At 38.8% G+C, this 17,449-nt stretch overlaps 1 protein-coding gene across 5 annotated transcripts in view; it reads left to right on the top strand.

Moving 5' to 3' along the window:
• The first annotated feature begins 1,644 nt into the window (after positions 1-1,644).
• Positions 1,645-17,449, top strand: part of LOC131073157 (uncharacterized) — a 160,351-nt gene continuing 144,546 nt past the window's right edge. For 2 of the 5 annotated variants that reach the window (XM_058009549.2, XM_058009548.2), the window contains exon 1: positions 1,645-1,800. In XM_058009549.2, the coding sequence (XP_057865532.1) occupies positions 1,787-1,800 (14 nt within the window). In that variant the 5' untranslated portion in view covers positions 1,645-1,786. Of the gene's footprint in view, positions 1,801-1,846; positions 2,662-17,449 lie in introns of those variants that run through there. The other 3 variants (XM_058009550.2, XM_058009547.2, XM_058009546.2) reach the window with 2 other exon arrangements.

Genomic DNA, 17,449 nt, shown 5'->3' with positions numbered 1-17,449 from the left:
ATAACATAGTAATAAACTTGAGATAGGATAATTGGTTCCCCTTGAGCACTAGTACGAGGCTAAGGATGACTTGGGAAAGCATGCTCGCACATGGAGCGATTGAGACTTGTCCGAAGAGACATGCCCACACATGTAACAATTGGACTTGCATGATTGTCATTCTTCTCCACATGAGATAATGCATAGTTCCATGTGGTGTGTCCTCATGAGCACACATGATGACACTTCCTGCACTAGCATTCTAGCATCTAGGTCCTGTTAGTTGAGTAACACCCTATGGATTTACTGTTGCTTGATCTTTTGGTTATCTCATTGTGATATATGTTGTATAGAAAATTTGATGTTGCTCTTGTGGGTGCCTACTTCTTGTTATTGTTGTTGATTGAAGATGCTTCCTCGCTTTTTTGATGTTTTACTTATTGATGCTCGAGCACCCTCTCTCCTACTTGATTGTTTATCTTTGATGTGAGTGATGCATTGTAAGAATTTCCATCTTGTTGTGGTTTTACGACTCTTGTTGGATTGATATGTTCATGTAGAGTATTTGCTCCATGTTTGGCTCTTGTGTAAACCCATTTCTCTCCCTTGTATACTTGTATGACTGTTTGGGCCATGTGACTATCTCCACGAGCACAATGGGGAGAACTTGAGGGTACCACATGGTCAGGTGGCCTTGACAACCATTGTTGGGGATTGGAGGACTTGCTTTGTGACTAGCTTGATGAATTTTACCTCCTTCCTCAACAGTGGATCTCTCTCTCTCTCTCTCTCTCTCTCTCTCTCTCTCTCTCTCTCTCTCTCAAAATGTAATCATTTGTATACTGGAACATGTATTGTATCATTGATCATGTATATATTGAAGCACTCCAATTGGAGATAAATGTAATAGTTGTTATCGGATATGTATTTGTTTTGCTTTACATGCACCAGTGTTGGGATTAGGCACAAAGTATGATCTCTTATGCTCCTCTATTCTTCACGTATCATGATGTTATCATAGGAACATTTCTACTGGTGTTTTAAAACGAAAATAAATATGTTGGTTTAGTGTTGGAGGTTGATTTAGTCATCTCCTAGTGGGTCATGTGTTGTTGATCTAGTCTTAGATGCATTTCTAAGGTAGTGACGTCAGGGCACCCTTAGAGGTGATTTGAGTTATCTCAAATGGAGTTCCACGAGTTTAGACTTCCACATGTGCATAGTTGGTTAACAAATAGTTGACCTTATCTCAAGGTTGAGCATAATGCTATATATACATAAGTGGTTGCACAATTTGCATAAGGTATAATTAGGAGTTTAGGTAGATAGCAGTGGGATATTTTTTAATTTTGTTTTTGGTGGTCTAAGTGAACAATTAATAGGGCGATAGGAGATATGTATGAGATGACACTTTGAAATGACTACTTTTTGACCCTTGTGTACAAAACAAATCCCATATCATTGTGTTGACTACTCATAAACCAAGACAATAACTATGAACAATTTAATCACATATAAAGACAATAATTTTTTTTTCAAAATCCAATGTACCATTTTAGAAACTTAAGATACAAATAATTAGCTTTATGAGCACCGAGGGCAAATTGTAAAATGGTCTTGAGGAAAAAATAAAAAATCCAAAAAGAAGAGTGAAATCGTATTTTAAAATATAAAATAATGGAAAGATTTTACCTTAGCATATATAAAAAAATATTTACATTTTGCTTCTGCTTCTGTTTCCGAAAAGAAATGAAACTGTAATATATTTGAACAGCGGCATCTGCTTTTCCTCAGTAAATGAGCTGCCATGGACGATGAAAGGTAATATCTCTATCAGAATACCCATTTTCATTTGCTAGTATGATAGGAGGGATACTTAATTTTTTCAGGCCGTGAGTATTTGTCTATGTAAACTGTTATATCTTGGGCGACATATAGAAGACGAGCTCGACATTCCTAGGCACCGATAGACTGCCCATGTAATGTTGTTTATGCTGGTTTCTTATAAACCATAGACATTCAGAGAGACAGAGGCTTGCCGTTGTCTTGGTGGCCTGGTATTGTGGGACTAAAGTGAACCCGCGCAAAACATTATCTTTTCGTTGCTTGGTAAACAGTATTGCTCATTTGCAATCTTCGAAGGCACGGGAGAATCGGCATCAATCTCAGTACACCATTAGGCATTGTGGGTCGTCGTACTCTGGGTATAGGTGAATTCATAAGGTTGGGTTTCTGGTCAAGGTGTTGGTCACGAAGTGGAAGCCTAAGGGGTACAAAAATTACGGTAAATGAAAAGGAAACCGCCTTATACGCCGTCACAAAAAGAGTGTCTTAAATGCCAAACTGGCATCTGGCTGGAATGTGATTTAGGAAAAATGTTTACCTTATCATAAAAGCCATGTCAGATGAGTATCTATTCTGTCAAATTCACAGTGGAACATCTGATTTTTATAAAGTATTTTCCCGAAGTTCAAAAGTACAGGCCTTATATGTAGCTGTAGGTACTTGATGTTTTCATTATAATGACAGGAGTCGGTAATCTCTTACCCTTCAAGAAAGCTTATGCTGTCCTGATGAAGCCTTTTTGTAAAATCAGTTTCACTGGTTTTAGTATTTGCTGAAGTTTTGCTCAGGTGGAAACATTTCATACAATGATACGAAGAGCTGTGTGATGTTCCTAGAGTAAGTTCTCAATTTTTTTTTTCTGACAGAAAAGTTTTATACAAGCATGAAAGTTTTTGCAAAATTTCCGTACAATGTACAGTAGAAAAGTTTTCATGTAAGGGGAAATTTGCGGAGGAAATGGGTGTTAGATGCTGAAGCATTTTCTTTTCTGGGGGCACACATCTCCCACTTCGAGTTCAAAAGCTTGTGACTCAGCAAAACTAAACAGACTCAATTCTGACTTGTATTTGGTGGCTTGACAAAACTTGGAAAATTAAAAAATATTTAAATTATAAAAAAACAAATGCAGTTACAAAGCATATAAAATGAGCCTGGAACATTGTTAGGACCCTTAAGCCCTAACCTTGTGCTGTTACTATTTTATGAGCATTGTAGTAATCATAGTTTAGTTAGTCAAGTTGGGCACCCATTTTGTATGTGGGGCCGACCCTTGGGCCTTAGGGTTGTTACAATCAGTTAATATTGCATCGTGTGGAGTTATCCCACATGCACCACATGAAGTTCATTAATATAGTGAGTTTGTATTAAGTGTGGATCCATCTCAGATGTTTTGTATCTTGTAATGCTCTGCTAGGAACCTTCGAGGACACAAGCCAAGAAAGCATGGAATATATATTTTTTGAAACAATTAAGATAAACATAAACAACTTACAAAAGTTCACTAGCACAAACTGCATGCTTACAACATCCTGTCGCAACTTGGTGATGCACAAGCGGAAGAATTTGGTTCCAAAAACACCAACCAACCATGTAGGAAGGCTTGGAACACCTTAGGGATGATCAATAAGGGGTTTCAACCTTTACAAGTCTTCATAAGATGATACAAGACTTCACACAACAAACTTGACTATCTCCTCAGTCCTAGGTATGACAATCAGCCTCCTATGGACACAAGACACATACCAATGCAATCGACAGCCTAATTTTTCATTAACAACACAAATGGACTACCTCAAAGGCTCATCAGACTCACTATGACCTAATGAGCAACTTTTGTGTACAAGGTTTGCCTATCGAGGGCTCCTAAAAGTCTGCCGACAAAGAAGTGAGGACACTGGCGCCCTAGGTGGACTAGGTTGCCCAACTGGGACACTAGTGCCCTAGTAGGAGACTAGTGTGGTGCACTGGGGTCCTCTAGGTGTTCTAGTGTCCATTCAGGGTGCTAGTGTCCCTGAGACAACCTCCTGCACTGTAGTCCTCTCTGATGCACAAATGTCTTGGCCAGTGAGCAAAGTTGCATGGACACGGATATGGATACAAATACGGATATGGTATCGGATATGGATACGGCCATTTTTTAAGTCCTCCAATATGGATACGGCAGGACACAACATTCATAAAAAACACATACACATATATTCAACATAATTTTCTAAGTTATTCGAGGAGATTTTCATTACTTCAAAAGCAATATAGACACATAATTGCTACATTAATAATTATAAGTTGATTTAACAATTTACAATATGCAAAAATAGTAGAGTTGCATTGGAAGATAACCCAAAGAAATGGGTGCTGAAATAGAAAAACATTTCATTTGTCTTTCTCATTTGGTGTAGGTTTTGTTTATACCATATTTTTTTTAAAATTGCATGAATGAAGTTTTTAAAAATTAAATTTAAGAAGATTTATGTCAAATTTTTTAAAAATCAAATCACATAGTATTTGTCACGGCTGGAAATCAAGGTTTTTTGGGCATGCATGGGTACAATATCTAACGTGTATACAAGCTGTATCGAATACATATTTGTTTCAGATACGGGGATACGTGCGCCTAGGGAGGGACTCGGGAGTTTCCGGCTACTCTGCCAGTGAGTAATCCAATGGTAGGGATTGGTCTCGAGGACACCATGAATGGAATGGGTTAGGCTAGAGGTGTCCACGAAGCTTAAGGAACACAAAAACACTAGAACTTGGGGAAGAAGGCAGAAGATTGACTCCCTTGGACACTAGATGCCATTGACGCACAAAAGGGGAGGATAGGTAGGTGCGTAATGACCTCACCAACATCCTAAACTCTTGCCCTAAGCTAATCATGCAAGAATACACAATTATGACACTTTACACATTTACAAGTCTTTACAAGATGTCTCGAATGGCCTCAAACGAACTTAGAAATGACACAACATGGTGTGGAACGACAATAGAGGATAAGACAACAACACGAGTGATCTATAACACTGTCCAAGATGACTCTATCACATCCAGATTCATTTTAAAACCCAAAGTAAGATTCTTACATTCGTTTTAACCATTTTGTAACAAATGAAATATAAGGAAAGATGCAAGATTACTTGTGCTCAGTACCAACATGGATGCATGCAAACTATACTAATCAGTCTCATTTACATTTGATTACAATCCTTCTTGAAGAAGGTCCAATAAACAATATCACCAATTACATAGCATAGGACACAAGGTCCTTGAATTATACATTTGCAAGATTTGAAATAACTCGAAGAACTTGAAAGGAGAGGTGAGAAGAGTGAGTCCAATGTTGACTCCGATGCCAAAGCCTCTGGTCCCCAATAGTGGTTTTACATGCCACCCAACCATGTGGTACCTGTAGGTCCACCCCATCGTGCTATGGAGATAATCACACGACCCAAACACAACAATCAAAGAATACACAAGGGAAGATAGGCTTGCACAGACACCAATTGCGAAGTTACACATCATGCAACATCATGGAGTAAACACCAAAAAGGAAAGGAGTAGAACATCTCTCGGGTGCTACTCAAACTACTAGGGCTTAGATGCTAGAGTGCAAATGAGGGAGTGTCATCACGTGTGCATGAAGGGATGGCAACATGCGAAACCGGGTTTCCTCTCGTACGAGTACGAATGAGAATGTGTGATCATACAAGTCCAGTGCTCCATGAGCAGCCATGTCTTCCCAAGACATTCTTAGCCTTTACGAGCACTCAAGACATGCAAGGGGCTTCCATTATCTTGATTAGTTTATTACTCATGTTTTATTAATAATTATCACTTGATTAAATGACTCCCCACATCGCGATCAAGTCTTCAACCCACTTTGGGGCAGGGACACGTTGGGAGCCACTCCCTTGACCCTTTCTAGTACCTAATCCTAAGCTCATCATGTTCTCCATGAATGGAGAATCAAATCAAATAAACCAATGCCAATCTCACTTTTTTCAACTTTTAACTTAAGCATAATTTCGCAATCCTCAATAGTGACATGATATAGAATCCGAATTGATCCAATTTCAAAATTCATATGATATATCTATCATTCCACATTACAATTGTAATGGATGAAAATAGGGTTCACAAGTTTAGCTATGTAAACTAGGAATTATACCTGTTTCACACACACTACATTAAAAGGAGAGTGAACTCAATGGATTCAACCTCAATTCAGTAAGAGGAGGGTTGAATACTGATTGGATTCTATTCCCTTTTGATCGAGTTGAGGATGCAATTGAAAGGATGTAATTTGAATGCTAGATCTAGGGTAAATGATGGGAATTTGACATGAAAAAACATGAACAACAAGCTATAGACACTGTATGCAAACAGAAGGAACATAGAGGATGTAATGTCCCCACTTTGAAATAGAATTTAATGGCAAATAATAATAATAATAAAATTAAAATTCACAATAATAAAAATAAAAATATAAAATAATATAATTAAATATAATTAAAATTTAATTAAGTTAATGAATGGTCAAAAGACATGGAATGAAAAGTTGCGACTCCCTCAAACATGAGATATAAAAGGGAGAAGAGTACCTCATTTGAGAGGGGATAATTTGGGAATCAGAAGTGCAGATCTGATGTAAATAAGAATTATAGATCAGATCATGAAAGGTTGTGTCCCTTTCAAAAGACAGATATAATGAAGAATTGCACTCTTTCAAAGGGTGCTAATGGTGAAAAGGGCATGTCTCTTGCCAAAGGGCATACATGATGAAGAGGTGTGGCCTCTCCCTCACATTGATAGATATAAAGGAAAGGAATCAAAAACCTCCAATGATAGCACCATCAATCAGATCAGATCAGAACTGTTATTAAGTTACAGGCAGTAACATCCTTGTTCTTGGTGGTATGCATGGGGATGTGCTTAATATATGAAGCTTGATCATGTTCTTATGCAGTATTTAATAGTAATATTAATATAGACTATCATGTCCCCGCCATGACACTAGACCAAAACAGTAAACAGATCCTAACCGTAGTATGAAATTGTCCTATGCAAGTAAGACTTCACAATTTCATTGATTGTAGAACATGCTACAATTGTCTATCCTCAACAGTTGGATATTGTAGGGCAGATATGATAAGATTTGATATATAGTAAATAATATTTATATGAAAGAACCAATCCGCTTCCCTTCTAGTAGTGATCTTCTCTAGGATGGAATGAGGGATTAGTTAGAATAAACAACGATACATTAAAAAGAGCGATTAAATCATGAAGAGACATACGGTTCGTAGCAAAAGAACACATCCCATTCCAACATTCACCACTTTGAAGGAAGGTTGTAATCCTCCAAGCTCGATGAAGGAGTATAAGAAGACAACACCCATGCATTCAAGGCATCATTGAATGAGATGAGATTTGGTATTTATAAGAAAGCAAATATACAACAGTTCGATTCTATACAGTGGTTGTGGTATGAGTTCCCCATACATAGCGTAATGAATCCTGTTTATATCTGCATCCTACTGACTAATAACGTATTACTATTTATGATCAGTATTGTATTGGTAATTAATTATTGATCAATGCTTAAGTATTGCATTGGTGTTTGAGGATCGAATAATTTCGAAAAAGGGGAGCATAAGGAACAGATCAAACCTGCAACCATCAGGGAGATAAGACAATACTCTGGGTTTTTTCTATTAAAGAGACAAAGTTATTCCCTCTCTAACCCACCCTTAATAGTTAAGAATTATAATCCAGGGTAAACTAGGGCATTTTATAAAAGGGGACATTATAGAGGAACTTGTCCTTGAAAATTCGGCTTGAAAGTGTAGGATTGGGATAGGAAAATCAACTTGGTCCCTAGATATCAGGGGCAGACAAAAAAGGTATTGTCGGGATCAGGAGGTCGCTCAAAATGTGTTCCTAGATGCTCATTGGAAGTTCACTTCTCGGGTCCATGGCGCTTAGGCTGTCTTGGTCCTCTGCTTTTTGCTCCTACTATTTGTGGCTCTTGAACTTGTCGCCTGCACACAAAAAGAGAGGAAAGGTGTTGTTGGTAGGGGTTAGCCTAGGTCAAACCCTAGGTTTGGAATTAACCCTTGAATTGAATTGGAGATGCTTGAATTGAAATGATTGACTAAATTGATTATACCTTCAATTGATGAAGCAATGTTCTTAAGATAAGTCCTCCATGTGTTGATTCAATAACATGATAAATCACATAAAATCCATCATGAAATCATAAGTGAAACATAATTGAAGATGTCTTGATATAGCTTGCTGCTCCTTGAATCTGGTTTGCTCTTGAAAAATAATAGTTGCTCTTGAATTGGAATGATAGCATAATGATGAGATAATGATAGATTGATGAAATGAATTGAGAGGGATGCCTTATATAGGGATTTCATAATAAAATCACTTCTAGCCGACTTAGAATTATCATATTTTCGTATGGAGCTAGATTTGAATAGGATAGGACCGTCTTATTATCCTTCGGAAATTTGTGGCAAAAAGTGTAGGACTGAGATACATTTATCGACATGGTTCGGACAATTTCAGCCCGAATTTTTAGGTTTGTGAGATAATAGGGTTCTAATGCCAAAATTTAGTTTGTGCGACAATATATAATGTTTAAATTGGGGAACATGGTCTTGAGATATGAAATAGGGTAGGATCTATGATAAATCAATATAGTAAAAGATAAAGTGCACACCTAGAAATAAGGGCCCAAATAAGAGTGTGATGATGTATTAAAGTGGAATAAGACTCATAATATTGAATTAAATATTAATTAATTACATTAAAGGTCTTATAATGCATAGAGGAATTGCAAATACTAAAATGAGTGCCAGGAGAGTGTGAAATTGGACACCCTAATCAAAGGTGTACAATTTATGATGCTACAACAATCTATCAAGATTTGACTGTAATTCCACTTTTTACCACTTTTTCATTTTCACCAAATACTAGGAAAAAGACAAATCCTTCATTAAAAGAGCTCAAAAAACTCATAAAAATTCAAATGCAAAAATAAAAAATATAAGAATATCCTTTGATCCTTAGGTGCCCAATACCACATTCCTATCATAAAATCCACAAATTATCCATTCTAGAGGAAATTGGGCATGGTAATGGTGTAAAATGAAAAATTCTCAAAAAATTCTCACAACAATTAATCTACTAACTCAAATGAAATGATTTAAACAAATCAAATGCTTCTTTCAACAATTCAAATCACTTACAAGCAACTTGAATTTAAAAGAAAGAGAAATGAGGTTCCTACCTCAAGTTTTGTCCAAATCTGAAATTTTGAATCCTCCAAACAAGAGGACAAATCCATAGAGTAGCACAATCCCCTCCCAAATCCTATTCTATTGAAACAATTTCCATCCAATTCCCCTTACTCCCTTTAATGCCCCCTTTTATAAATGCCCTAGTTTTTGCCCTGAGTCACAATTCCAAGTAAAACAAGAAATGGAAGAGTGAGTGATATCATTTACCTTGTTGAGATCTTAAAAAGGTAAATATTGAAACACAATCCATAAAATAGATCTTTTCTTTAAGAAACATTATTTTAAACCAAAAGCATAGATCTTCTCTACTAGGGTTAGGAACATTAACTTAATCATAAGATATATCTAATTTATTAATGGAATTCAACCCTAGGGGAGTTAGGATAAGGAGGCATGTTAGGGTGCCTAAATGATCCTCTGCTTTAGGCCTAAGAGCGGATATACCATCCCTCTTGGCCTCATGTGGCCCTTTGCTATCCATATGAGGGGGTGTACCTAGTGAGGAATCGTATAGCTTGTCCCTTCTTCTTGTCACCCTTATTCTCCTCCCTATGATTGGGGTTCCTTAATCCAATGGTCAACCATGATAGAGGTTTGAGGCGAAACTACAATAGCGTGTCCGGAACATCCTTCACTTCTAAGCCCAATGGCGGGGCATTCCTTGTGTCATATTCCCATGTAGACAACAGGCAATGATTAGAAACATTAAACAATACATGTACATAAATATATATATTTTCAATACATAAATTATTTTTACCGCTTAAAATATGTTTTATTTTAATTAGTGGGAGTAATGAAAGGACGCGTCCATTCCCAAGCCACCTCCAGAATAGACGCCATGTTTCAAGGGGAATCACATGGTTTCAAAGAGGTATAAACCCATACCCCAAGGAAACATGGAAGAGGAGGTGACAAGGAGAGAAGGGCAAGGAGAAGCATCCAACAAGTAACTTCATTACTCAGTAATAATATTTATTTCAGTTTTCATAATTTATGATGCCTAGACAACCATGAGGACTGCCCTGGGAATGCATCAGTCAGCAAACGATGTGAAAGGGCTAGGTGCTGGTTCTTCCCAGCGATGAAGGACCAGCGCTTAGTAAGCATCCCTCCCCATTGCCAGCAGGCTGGTATGGCCCCAGACCAATCCGCTTAAATGCCGAAATGATGAAGTATGTCTTTGTGCAAGTTGTATTAAATCTGCTTTCATTCCTCATATAACAGTAATGAATATAATTTAACTAGTGGTCTAGATTAATTGCTAAATCGGTTCCATGCCTAAAAAATGTCTTGCCAAATGAACTAAGCACATTTGTAATGTACAAAAGGGTAAAATGAAATTAATCTTCACACCAGATAGGTAACCTGCAATATCAGGTTTAGTATGCTGCATTAAAATACACTTTAGTGACAGATAGAAGAATAAAAATAGTTCATTCATTCTCAGACACAACTAATAAGTAAAGAAAAGGAATGCTAATTAATTATAGTCATGTTTCTGAAACTAGGCACAAATATAATGAATTAATCCCTACAAATTCATATATAATGGACAAATGTTAACCAAGTAATATAGTCATGAATCTATGTTTTCTGTATGCATTTGTTATCTTCCTAATATCCTCTGTTTGTTAGTACATTCAAGATAATGAGTGCAAGCCAGGGGTATGCTAGGCCCATCCTCAGGTGGCCCTATTAGCCCTAAGAGACGGGATGGGTCTGGCTGGGTAGCCCAGCCAACCTGGAAAATCCTCAAAATCTAGAATGGGTCGTGTATGTATTTTGTGCTGCAATAATTATGCCACTGATCTAATATTACTGTTGACATATAAAATAAAATATCTAAATGTTGCAGGAAACCGTAATTTCCTTTTGTGGCCCTGAATCCAACTTTCGGTGGATAGATCAGGCCCTAGTTATTAGGAAGGCGAGGCAGGTACAACAAAGGTTCATTACAGTGGTATCAGAGCCTCCTTCTTGCCACCCTATGGAAATAGTTGATGCAACAAAGCCAAAGATCCCGTGGGGCCTTAGAAAGAGAGAAAAAAAAAGAAGCCAACAACATGAGTGAACAAGCTAGTAATGAACTTAGGGCCTTCATGGAGCAAACCGCTCAAGCACTGAGGGAGCAAACTGAAAGAACCATGCAGGCCTTCATTGAACAGAATGAGAGGAATAACCAACTAGTCCTTCAGGCCCTCCAAAACATAAGCACCCATAACACCAAAGAAGTCCAATCCAATCATTCTGAAAACCACCACCCCACCCCGTCAAAGGACACCAACTCAAGGCCCACTCGACCTTCATTCCTACCTGAGGAAGCGCCAATAAGTGATGATAACCATGATAGACCCATGGGAAATGTAGACCAAATCCTTGCAGACTACCGCGGGTTGGATCTCGAACTACGAGATCTTGTAACCTTCAAAGACTATTGTGATGCCAAACTAAAGACACTTGGCCGTAACAAAAGACATCCTCCATCCCACAAAGAGCTTCAAAACAAGCTCAGTAAGGTGACTATCCCCAACTATGATGGGGAAGGAAAGGTATCGGCTAGGTCATGGGTCCAAAAACTGGATACCTATTTATCCCTTAGCCCTATGACTCAATCCAATGCCATTAAATTTGCTGTACTTCATCTATCCGGAGTTGCCCATGAGTGGTGGCACCATGGCCTCATCACTCAAGGACATCAACTTATAAACACGTATGAGGAGTTCACCCAAAAGCTCATAAAAAGATTTGACCAAAAGCATCCTGAGTGGTACTTTCGAGAGCTCACCCAACTAAGGCAGCAGGGGACTATTGAAAACTATGCCACAGAATTCCAGAAATTAGCAGTGATGGTACCGGGTCTAACACAAGAAAGGCTTACTTACCTATTCATAGAAGGCCTGAGGGGATCAATCAAAAGCATAGTAAGTGCCCATGAACCCCAAACATTAGATGAGGCTATACAAAAAGCTATGAAATTTGAAGAAAGCTCACGCAAGGACAAGACCAAGCCCTTTGGCAACTCCTCCAAACCACCACCCAAGGACAATAAACACAATCAAGAAGGGATTGTAAGGTCTTGCACCTATTGCAAGGGAAAGAGAGAAAAGGGACATATGTGTTCAGCCTTGGAGGACCTTAAAAAGAAGGGACTTTGTTTCACATGCCTAAAACCCTTTGAAGGAAGGAGCCATAAATGTCAAGGCCGAGCTCACAGAATAGAAGCCTCACCATATGAGGATGAGGAAGAGCCACCTAGCAAAAGGATGAGACTGGGGGAGGAAGATCAAGCCATAGTTGCCACTATCACACATGCTGCTAAACACAACCTGTTTAGAATCAAGAGTTCACTTAAAGGGAAGAAAGTAGTGACACTTGTGGACAGTAGAGCCTCCCATAACTTCATCGATGAAAGGGTTGTCAAGCAGCATAAATTACCCACATAGACTTTTAAGGGGTTCGAAGCAGCAACAGCCACAGGGGCAAGGGTCCAATGCACTAAGTTGGTACCTAAGTTGGAGTTCATAATAGGTAGCCATCCGGTAAGGGAAGATCTCTACGTGGTACCATTGGACACAGATATCATATTGGGGACTCCATGGATTTATTCACTGGGATGTTTCATGTTTGATCTCCCAAACCAAATAATCAGATTTCAGCATGAAGGGAAGGAAGTTACTCTCAAGGGTTTACCTGATGGTAGCCCTAAAGTGGTTTCTTGTAAGAAATTGGAGCAAATTTTTAGAAAGGGACGAGGAGAATGGGTGGCCCAATGCATGATACTAGATAAGAGCAATACTCATGAGAAATCCACGCATATGGACATCAAACCCATCATGGAGAAATATAAAGGGGTGTTTGGGGAAATTCCCCAAGGTTTGCCTCCCAAACGGGGGTTTGAACACACTATAGAATTGGAAGAGGGGGCAAAACCAATCATCACTACCCCTTATCGCCACCCTCACAAATATAAGGAAGAAATTGAGAAAACCATTAAGGAACTACTTGCTATGGGACACATGCAACCTAGTTCCAGCCCTTTCGCATCTTTGATGGTACTTGTTAAAAAGAGAGATGGCACTCTAAGAATGTGTATTGACTACAGAGCACTGAATATGAAAACCATCAAAAATAGGTACCCAATCCCAAGGATAGATGAGTTGATTGATGAACTACATGGAGCCAGATATTTCTCCAAGATCGATCTTCGATCAGGATATCATCAAATCAGGATGAGGGAAGAGGACATCCACAAAACAACTTTTCGGTGTCACTATGGACATTTTGAATTCTTGGTTCTACCTTTCGGTCTAACCAATGCACCAGCAACATTTCAGTCATGTATGAATCATACTTTCCGCAAGCAACTAAGGCAATTTCTACTAGTTTTTTTTGACAACATTTTGATCTACAACAAAACTTGGGAGGTGCACCTCAAACACATTGAGGACACATTGTGGATCCTAGAGCAAGAGTCACTTTATGCTAAGGCGTCCAAATGTGAGTTTGGAATGGAGGAAATCCTATATGTAGAGCATAAGATTAATGCGGAGGGGGTTAGCGTGGATGAGGAGAAGATAGCCACTATCAGAGAAGGGCTTAGACCTAAGTCCCTCACACAATTAAGGGGGTTCTTGGGGTTATGCAGTTACTACAGAAGGTTTGTACGGGGTTTCTCCAAAGTGGCAGCCCCTCTCACCGATCTAACTAAGAAAGGGGCTTTCACTTGGAGCGAAGCAGCCCAAAGAGCTTTTGAAAGTCTGAAGGAAGCTACGAGCTCATGCCCCGTCCTAGCTATCCCTGATTTTTCCCTTCCTTTTGAACTACAATGTGATGCCTTCGGAGAAGGGATTGGAGTTGTCCTCATGCAAAACAAACACCCCATAGCCTTTGAAAGCCGTAAGCTGACAGAAACAGAAAAGTATTACCCCGTCTATGATAAAGAGATGTTAGCCATCATGCATGCCCTAGCCAAATTCCACCAATACCTGGTTTGCACCAAATTCCATGTAAAGACAATTCATAATAGCCTAAGATTCTTTTTAAACCAAAGGGATCTAAATGATAGGCAACAAAAATGGGTCAGCAGGATACAAGCTTATGACTTTGATATTGAATACGTTAAAGGAACAACCAATGTGGTAGCAAATGCCTTATCAAGGAAGCCACAAATAAATACCATAACTTCTATAAATGCTGATTGGAAATATGATCTTTTGGTAGAATACGCCAAAGACCCTCTTGCTAGCGAGATCTTGAGGGACCCATCAAGTCATGCAGAATACAAAGTTGTGGAGGAGCTTATCCTATATAAGGACAGGTTGTACTTGGTCCCCAACTCTAAACTCAAGGAAGTAATAGTTAAAGAGTACCATGATAATCCATTGGTAGGACACCCAGGGTTCTATAAGACATATAAACAAATCAGAGAATGGTATTCTTGGAAAGGACTTAAGAAGGAAATCCAAAAATACGTGCAAGAATGTACACAGTGCCAGAAGAACAAAGCAAAACTCAACCACCCAGCCAGGTTGCTACATCCATTGCCCATTCCCGAACAGAAGTGGGAAAGCATTTCGATGGATTTTATCACCGGCCTACCCAAGGCCGAAGGAAAAGATTGTATATATGTGGTTGTGGACCGTCTCACCAAATATGCACACTTCTTTGCTATAACAAAGAAATTCCAAGCATCTCAAGTAGCAGATGTGTTTTTCAAGGGAGTCTTCAGACTTCATGGGCTTCCCCAAAATATCATAAGTGACCAAGACAACCGGTTTATGGGGCAATTTTGGCAAGAAATCTTCAGGATGGCAGGGACTAGTCTCACTCCGAGTACTAGCTATCATCCCCAAACCGATGGACAAACTGAAATCGTCAACAAATGGATTGAAGGATATCTAAGAAATTATGTCATTGGGCAGCAAAAAGCTTGGATCAAATGGTTACATTTAGGAGAATACTGCTATAATACTACACATCATATGTCGATCCAAATGAGCCCATTCAAAGCACTTTATGGTTATGAACCCACCTCTTTTGGATCACTAATTACTCCAGAAAGTCAAGTACCACGAGCCAGGGATTTTATTCAAGAAATCATGGACATCCTAAGGGCTCTAAAAGATCACATACATCAAGCCCAAAATCAGCAAAAGATATACGCTGATCGTAATCTTATTGAAAGATCATTTGAGATAGGAGACTTAGTCTTCCTACGGTTGCAGCCTTACAAACAGTCTTTGCTGAAATCTAGTGGGGCAGAGAAGCTGAAGCCACGGTTCTATGGACCCTACCCAATATCAAGGAAGGTAGGAGAGGTAGCATATGAACTTGAGCTTCCTCCAGGCAGCCGCATCCACAATTTATTCCATGTGTCTAGATTAAAAAGAGCATTAGGGCAGCAGATATCCCCATGCAAGGAGTTACCTCTGTTAGATGACGAGGGAAAATTAACATTGGAGCCAGAAGCCCTTTTAGACGTAAGAGAAAGGAGAATAAAGAGTAAAAATATTGTAGAATACTTGATCTTATGGAAAGGGTTGCCGGAGGAGGATGCAACCTGGGAGGGTGAAGAGATCTTCAACCACCCAAATCTCCACATCGCTTGAGGACAAGCAATGTAAGGGGGGAGGACTGTCATATTCCCATGTAGACAGCGGGCAATGATTAGAAATATTAAACAATACATGTACATAAATATATATATTTTCAATACATAAATTATTTTTACCGCTTAAAATACGTTTTATTTTAATTAGTGGGAGTAATGAAAGGACGCGTCCATTCCCAAGCCACCTCCAGAATAGACGCCATGTTTCAAGGGGAATCGCGTGGTTTCAAAGAGGTATAAACCCATACCCCAAGGAAACATGGAAGAGGAGGTGACAAGGAGAGAAGGGCAAGGAGAAGCATCCAACAGGTAACTTCATAACTCAGTAATAATATTTATTTCAGTTTTCATAATTTATGATGCCTAGACAACCATGAGGACTGCCCTGGGAATGCATCAGTCAGCAAACGATGTGAAAGGGCTAGGTGCTGGTTCTTCCTAGCGATGAAGGACTAGCGCCTAGTAAGCATCCCTCCCCATCGCCAGCAGGCTGGTATGTCCCCAGACCAATCCGCTTAAATGTCGAAATGATGAAGTATGTCTTTGTGCAAGTTGTATTAAATCTGCTTTCATTCCTCATATAACAGTAATGAATATAATTTAACTAGTGGCCTAGATTAATTGCTAAATCGGTTCCATGCCTAAAAAATGTCTTGCCAAATGAACTAAGCACATTTGTAATGTACAAAAGGGTAAAATGAAATTAATCTTCACACCAGATAGGTAACCTGCAATATCAGGTTTAGTATGCTGCATTAAAATACACTTTAGTGACAGATAGAAGAATAAAAATAGTTCATTCATTCTCAGACACAACTAATAAGTAAAGAAAAGGAATGCTAATTAATTATAGTCATGTTTCTGACACTAGGCACAAATATAATGAATTAATCCCTACAAATTTATATATAATGGACAAATGTTAACCAAGTAATATAGTCATGAATCTATGTTTTCTGTATGCATTTGTTATCTTCCTAATATCCTCTGTTTGTTAGTACATTCAAGATAATGAGTGCAAGCCAGGGGTATGCTAGGCCCATCCTCAGGTGGCCTTATTAGCCCTAAGAGACGGGATGGGTCTGGATGGGTAGCCCAGCCAACCTGGAAAATCCTCAAAATCTAGAATGGGTCGTGTATGTATTTTGTGCTGCAATAATTATGCCACTGATCTAATATTACTGCTGACATATAAAATAAAATATCTAAATGTTGCAGGAAACCGTAATTTCCTTTTGTGGCCCTAAATCCAACTTTTGGTGGATAGATCAAGCCCTAGTTATCAGCAAGGGGAGGCAGGTACAGCAAAGGTTCATTACACCTTGCACCCCTTTGGCCTCATTGGACCATTGGTCATCCACTATGAGGTGGCTTGCTTTGAAGAGGACCTCATAATTGTTTCCCTTCCTTGCTTTCCCTAACTAACCTCGTCATGGTTGATTGCATCAATCACATTATTGCCTATATCCATATGTTAGAGATTATACATCAACTGCATTATTATACATACATATTATTGCCTATCCAAATCATATGAAGTTATGTATTAAATATACTCTCACATTGCATACCACAATATGTTATATCTCACCCAAATTGCTATATAAAAATGCAGGTTACTTATCTCAGAGATGATTTGATCTGAATTCCTTGATCTTGTTTAATGCCTTCTACTAAATGGATTTCTGCCTTATATAGTCCTCAA

The sequence above is a fragment of the Cryptomeria japonica genome, chromosome 1 (assembly GCF_030272615.1).
Source record: "Cryptomeria japonica chromosome 1, Sugi_1.0, whole genome shotgun sequence".
NCBI lineage: Eukaryota > Viridiplantae > Streptophyta > Pinopsida > Cupressales > Cupressaceae > Cryptomeria > Cryptomeria japonica.
The sequence above is the reverse complement of the archived record's forward strand: the minus strand, read 5'-3'. Positions and strand labels throughout refer to the sequence as shown.